The sequence below is a fragment of the Poecilia latipinna genome, unplaced genomic scaffold, assembly GCF_001443285.1.
Source record: "Poecilia latipinna isolate Pla-1442-1.1 unplaced genomic scaffold, P_latipinna-1.0 Scaffold467, whole genome shotgun sequence".
NCBI classification, from domain to species: domain Eukaryota; kingdom Metazoa; phylum Chordata; class Actinopteri; order Cyprinodontiformes; family Poeciliidae; genus Poecilia; species Poecilia latipinna.
Window position 1 is genome coordinate 96228 of NW_015113083.1, and position 7177 is coordinate 103404.

Below are 7177 nucleotides of genomic sequence, written 5' to 3' on the forward strand. Positions count from 1 at the left end.
TCCTGATCTACCTGGACGTCTGATTAATGGGCTCAGTGTCACAGGTCATAAACTAAAACAAACTCTAAAATTAGGGAATGCTTTACTAGTGCTTTGTTTCCTTATCATATACAAATTTTATATCACATTTCTTCTCAAAGGATCAAAGGGAAAAAATAGGATACATTATTTAAATTGTCCTGTTCCTCCAAAAGCCAAGGAAGTCCACTTCAAAATGTTTTTACCCCTCTAAGGAATCCTCAGACTTCGATTTGCTGTTGATGATAAAACATGTTTACTTTGTGATGTGATATTGACTCGACTGAACATCTTTACATGAATGTGTAAATCTTTCTGTTATGATGTGCAACACTGGCTTTTCCCTAAAACTCCAAACTTACCTAAATTTTCTAAGACATTATTTATGGGAGAGAAGAAAAAAAATCTGAAAGGCTACTAAATGTTTTTCATTCACAAATGTTGTTTTCTTAAAGCAAAACTTTTTTCCCCATTTTTCACAAGGAGCTCTTCTTATCCATAAAATTCATGGACAAACAACCAGATGCAGAACTGGATCATAACCAATCTGAAACCCCCGATGCCTGTGAAGACTTTCAGGTTTGAGTACGTCTGATACTGATGCCATGTTTGTTGTATTTGATGTTATCAATATATTCAGAAAAAAAGAAATATTGCTTTAGCATTAGCTTCTGCTAAATATCGTGTTGGCATAAGGATCCTTATGGCGTCCCATTTGAAGAAGCCCAGTTGTTTTTTCTTTCCATTATTGGCCATAATCTTTACATAATCCTGGTTTTCTTAGTCTTGACTGGATGTTTCTAATAGAAATGGTTATTATTGGGCCTGAGGTTTCAGCTCTGTGCCTCTCAGATAGCATAAAGGAAGTCCAAATCTGGTAATATAGTATTTCCTCCATATTAAACCGTTGCCATAGATACACAAACATCTGCTTGTGATTGGCTGACTGATCCTCTTCCGGTCACCAAAGAGCTGAACTCTCAGGGTCAGATTATTTATTTAAAAAAAGAAAAGGCGCTTCCTGTTACAAACAAATTTCATCAAAATTCTGAAGTTCTCACGAGGTTTTCAGTCTTGTAAACATCTTAGATTCTCCAGCTACTAAAATCAGCTACATAAACATTTACAAATTAGGCTTGAGCAAATTTAGCCACCGCAGACTTTCCCTCAGCCGTGTCCTCACCACGATGAGCTTCTGCTTGACATTTACACCCAGAGCGAGGCGTTGGCCTGCCCATTCAGAAAAACCAGAACGTTTCTCTGGGGAAAATTCACCCACAGTCGTGACGAAGCTTTCATTACCAACGGAAAGTCAAAGGATCCGATGCACACCTACACCGGCTGCTCGTTTCTCTGCTTCCAGCATCAAATGAAGGCTGCAGTTTACCTCTCACAGCTTTCCTGCTAAAGGAACAGACTCTTAGCAAAAACGTCAAAGATCATTTCAAAACGAATCAAACTAAAAGCAAAAATAAGCTTCAAAGTCTCAGTTTTGGTCCTTGTGTTGCTTTAAATCTACAGAAACACAACAGCAGCAGAAAACCGCAAACGCCACAGAGCAGAGCTCAGGAGTATCTGCTTCCTCTGCGACATGTTCGCTTCGACACAAACATCGAGCTGACAGGAAGCCGCGGCGAGGCGCCACGGCCCGGTTCTGCAAAGGTGAAGAACTTTTCAAGAACAAAACACATGTGCTCATGTTTCTGACGTTTCCTCAAACAAACGTCCTGCAGAAATCCTCAGACAAACAGCATTTACTGCAAAAAATACTCTGACGTACTGTGAAATACCATGAAGTACCGCAAAGTACTCGGCTTCAGATGGATCTTTAAAGCTGGATGTCTGGGATTAAGTTCACAAACATTTCCAGATCATTTGGAGGAGAACCCAGCCACACATTTAAAGCTCATTTCCAGCGAACATGAACTAGATTTTACTTCCTTTTCTCTCCTACAAGCTGTGCAGCAAATGCCATCCTGCTACTTCTGCTTACTGCTGCAGGTCGGCTCTGAGCCGCTGACCTGGTTCTGATGCCAGAACCGTTTCAGGAGGAATAAACTGGTTTCTGTACGGATGACTAAACGTTTCATGGTGATGCTCATGAAAGAACCGGAAAACTTTTTCCTATCATTGAAGACAGATTACCGTAAATCCAGGCATAATTCATTACCGCCTGGAAATCTGTAGAAATGATTTAGCGCTTCCAGCAGCTCATCTTTCTTTCCTTTGTAGATATCAGTAAAACACTAAAAATGTATCCGTTTTAGAACTTCTTCCAGTGGTGAATACACTGCTGCTAATGTGCTAATAGCAGCACTTCTTTTTCACCTAGTCATTCAGAGTTTTTGCTAACTTTGAAAACAAAATTAGTGTTTTAAAGCTTTAGCATTAGCCTCCCCTAATTATGGAGCTTTAGCATTAGCCTCCCCTAATTATGTTTATTTAGAGCTTTAGCATTAGCTTTCATTAATTCCTAATGCTAGCTTCCACTAATTACTATGTTAGTTTAGTATTTTAGTGTTAGCTTCCTCGCTGACATCGTCGGGTAGCATTAGCTGAACTAATGTTTATGATTGGTGTTTTAGGATTAGATAATAAACTTGTTACCTAGCGTTGCTAGCTGCTGGCTCCTTATCTGTCCCTGTTATCATTCTATACTTTACTGTGCTAATAAATGGCTAGCCTTCTGTTTACCTGCAGAATCGGAGATTCTGGTCCGTTTTGACGGATCCATCATCAATGATGAGAATCTCCAGTTTGTGGAAAATGTATTTTAAAAATGAGGATTTTCATTTAATTGCTTTTTGTTTCTCTTTTTGAATAAAATAATCTGATGACCTGTGTGACTTCTGCTCTTGAGTTGCAGCTTAATTTTGTTTCTCTTCTGTTCAGGATGAGATTCTTGTTTTTATTCTGCATGGACTACTTCCTGTGGAGTGTGGTCATAAATAAGAGTGTAGTTTCTGTAGTAAATAATACCATTTCTGCAGTGCATGATGATCTTAACTAGGAAAAGAAAAACTCAGAAACAGGAAGGAGAAATAAATGTGATGCTCTTGGAAACCTGAATTCCTGAGGTTTGAGGTGAAAGTTCACCTCTTAAATGTAAAACCAGAAACAAAGCCGGCGAAGCTGTTACCTGCAGCTGCTGCTGAATGATTTTCATGTTGTGTCTTTGCAGGAAGTTCTGCTCCTGCGATCGGACCTTCTCCAGCTGCGTCTGCAGGTTGGTGAACAGGACCGAAGCCATCGACTCGTCGTTCACCGCAGAATCCCTGAAAACGGCCGAGAACGACCAGAAGAGCAACGAGATTTACACAACAAGCAGCTACAGCTGGACGTGATAGAGATTCATCTGACGATTTAAATGGATGCACTTTGACCCCAGAACGGCAAACTGATAGAAGTCATAGTCACTGTGTGAATATCGGAGCTACTGAGACTGAGTCTAAAAAGAGAGAATAAGTTTTAGGTTTGAGAGAAAGATGCACCAGAAGTGAAGAGTTCAGGTTGAGTATGCTGCTGTTTGCAGTAGGAGGGTGGACTTAGCGTTAGCGGTAAAGTTAACGTTAGTAGTGAAGTTAGTGTTAGCGGTAAAGTTAACGTTAGTAGTGAAGTTAGTGTTAGCGGTGAAGTTAACATTAGCTGTGAAGTTAGTGTTAGCAGTAAAGTTAACATTAGTGATCAAGATAGCTTTAGCAATGAAGTTAGTGTTAGCGGTCAAGATAGCGTTAGCAGTGAAGATAGCATTAGCAGTGAAGTTAACATTAGCAGTAAAGTTAACATTAGTGGTCAAGTTAGCGTTAGCAGTGAAGTTAACGTTAGCAGTGAAGTTAACATTAGTGGTCAAGTTAGCGTTAGCAGTGAAGTTAACGTTAGTGGTCAAGTTAGTGTTAGTGGGACTCTGAGGATCAGGATGTTTGCAGACGACATTGTGATCTATATTTCTATGTTGGAGTCACAGTTAGCACGGTTAGCTTAGCATGATGTGTGTTTGATTTTAGTTTTAGGTTTTCTTTTTGACAGAGTTCAGGGGTGACTGCTGGTTTCAGTCTTTCACCTGAACCCAGAGGGTGGCATTAAGGGGCTGAATTTGTGTTTTCCAGGCACCCTCTGCCATTTTACAGCATAATAAAAGTGTTGAAACCTTGAAACTGCCACTAGATTGAGATATAAACTTCATTTACAGAAAAATGATGTTTTTAATGTGGCAATGGTAAGAAAGTTCTTCGTCATCAATAGTTTTATATGTTATTTTAACGACAAATTTTCTCTTTATTAAGATATTTCAAATAGAATTCTTATTTTAATGAGTTTTATTTAATTTTAAAGAAAAGCTTTTTTATTTTAACAACATATATTTAACTCGTTGAAAATGTTTAAAGGCCTATCTCCTTTTTCTCTCTTTCATTTAAACATTTAAATAATAAATGTTGCTGTTTTACAGATTTGATATTTCTTATTTAAACCACAATATATTCAGGAGAATAAATCTAAATGTAAGGCGTTTTTTTATCTCGTTAAAATGAGAAAAGATTTTATTATAATTAGATTTTATTGAATTTGTTTCTCTGGCAGTTAAAGAAATGTGTCAGAAAATAATAAAACATTTAATAAATGGATCTTTAAACTAATCCTTTGATAGAGCAGCTGTGAAGATTGTTCACAACAGAATATTTTATCTTTTTTTCAGCGGCTTTTAATTCATTTTTCAAACTTTTCCATTATTGTTTCTTTTTTTGGTTTTTGGAGGTGTTTCTCTGTTTTCTAATTGAATTTTGCTCTTTGTTTATGTCATTATGTGATGATGTAATAATAGTTGTGCTTTTCAGTCACCTGCTCAGTGAGGGGCAGAGCAAACTCACCTGGGTGAACTTTGACCTCTCTCGGGAGAGCGGACGTTTTAACTATAATTCACTGATCGTGTTAAATTTGTTATTTTGTTTCTTTTGCTGCTTTTGTTGGTGAATTAATTAGTTTATTTTTGATTGTTTGGCTTTTTGAGTGAATTTCAGTTTTTGACCTGAACGGATATCCGTCTTTGGTTTTCACTGGAAGTTTTAAATCTACTTACTGAGAACTTTTCATAACCTCTTCATCTTGATAAAGTAATCCCCACAGCATGATCATCCCACCACTGTGTTTCTCCGTGGGAACGCTGTGTTTTTATGAAACTGTGACCTGAAACCAAAGGTTTCATCGGATCATAAAGATTCTCCAGAAGGCATTGAGAGATTTTATCTGGTCCTGGATGTTTCCTTCAATCTAAACATGATGTCTGTTATTTAGAGCAAGCGTTCCTGTGCCAGGTGGGATCCCACAGGGCTCTGCGTCAGGCCACTGATTCTTTTACTGCGTTTGTTGCCTCTAAATTCCACTTCTATGCTGAAGACTGTCTGGTTTGTTGGCCATTAAAGCAGAATAGAGCAGCAGATAATTCAGTATTTCCACAAAATCTTTCAAAAGCAGAGATAAAAACTTTAGACCAGATCTTCCTGGTGGCTGTGTTTAAAAGAGAACACAGTCATGTTAGTTTTTGTTAACTAACATAAAAAAAAACAATGTTAGTTCCTGAAATATTCAAGATGGTGGCCATTTTTAAAGATGGATGGAAATTAAAATTCCTTCCTGCACTAAAACTGTAAATAATAATCTCACAACGTGTTTGGCGGCAAGTAATTGGACACAGAAATCATATTTACTGATCATTTTTTGATGATTCAAGATGGCCGCCATATTTGTCATGGAAGATTAATATTTGCTCAAAAATTGTCAATTAAGTAAATGAGTTTGGTGTCAAATCATAGCCTACATATTTTGAACCATAGAAATTGCATATTTTTTCTTGATATTGTTTTTTCAAAATGGCTGCCAATGTTGTAACAGAGAATATTTGTTTGCACTGAAATCAGCAGTAGTCATTGCCAGTGGTGGCACAGCTAGCCAAAAAGTAAGAATCGCTAGCCACTAATATGCTAGAATCATAGCTATGCTATCGCTAAACCTAAAATTTAGCTGAAGCTAATGCTAAACTACTAAATACATATTTATGTATTAGCAGAAGCTATCGCTAAACCATAAATAAATTAGCAGAGGCTAATGGTTAGCATCGGCGAGTCTGGAGTCTTCATCTCCAGACTCCCTGATGTTCCTCAGTTTCTGATTTTATTAAATATTATTTACTTAAAAGTTGTATGAACAGGATAACCAAAGTCAAACACACATAATGAGACATAAAATTCATCCAGGTTATGAAAATGGGAAACATTTTATGACAATTATTGGTTTAAAGGCTCAAAAATGACGGCCATCTTGAAAAATGGTGGTCATCATGAAATTGGTGACTGATGTGAAAAATGAATGAAATAAAACCATGAACTGCAGAATCATATTTAGAGCTGAAGAAGAACTAAAGACAACTGAATCCTTCAATAAAACCTTTTAGTTTAAAGAAACTCGTTTGTTTTTCAGAATAAAAGTGACAGAAAATGTTTTAAAATACACCATTCATCTTTGTAGCCGTTGCTGCAGCTTGTTAAATATAAGCTGTGGTGAACAGACAGGAAGTGATGTCAATGAGGTTGTAAACAGAAGCTTCAGGAAGTAATCTGATTACTCTGATAAACCAGTAATCCTGCTGTGTTTTCGGTTCCTCTCTGAGTCGATTCAAATTTATTTGTGACCCAGATGGTCAACTGATGTTACAACAAGTATAAAAGCTAAAACGCAAAGTATTAAAAAAAATAAAAACAATAAAACATACAAAAAGTTGATCAAATATAAATCAATTCTTAATGGAAAGAGTACAGCAGAGAATTTCACTGTTGACCGACAGAAGGAACCCAGTCAGTCCACCGAGTCCTGAGTTAAAAAGAGAAACTGCTGCAGGAACAAAGCAGAGATTCTACCTGATACTGTAACTGTGACTGTATCTGTAACTGTATCTGTTACTGTTACTGTTACTATAACTGTTACTGTAACTGTGACTGTATCTGTAACTGTTACTGTATCTGTAACTGTATCTGTTACTGTTACTGTTACTATAACTGTTTCTGTTACTGTTACTGTTACTGTTACTATAACTGTATCTGTATCTGTTACTGTATCTGTAACTGTTACTGTATCTGTAACTGTTACTGTATCTGTAACTGTTACTGTA

General features: G+C 37.0%; 1 protein-coding gene across 3 annotated transcripts in view; it reads right to left on the bottom strand.

Annotated features, from left to right (window-relative positions):
* The window catches only part of LOC106951656 (signal transducer and activator of transcription 4), a 36527-nt gene that overhangs the window by 22740 nt on the left and 6610 nt on the right, over positions 1–7177 (bottom strand). Inside the window, exon 2 of one of the 3 annotated variants that reach the window (XM_015039306.1) lies at positions 3158–3293. In XM_015039306.1, coding sequence (XP_014894792.1) covers positions 3158–3293 — 136 coding nt within the window. Of the gene's footprint in view, positions 1–1798; positions 2082–2163; positions 2194–3157; positions 3294–7177 lie in introns of those variants that run through there. The other 2 variants (XM_015039307.1, XM_015039308.1) reach the window with 2 other exon arrangements.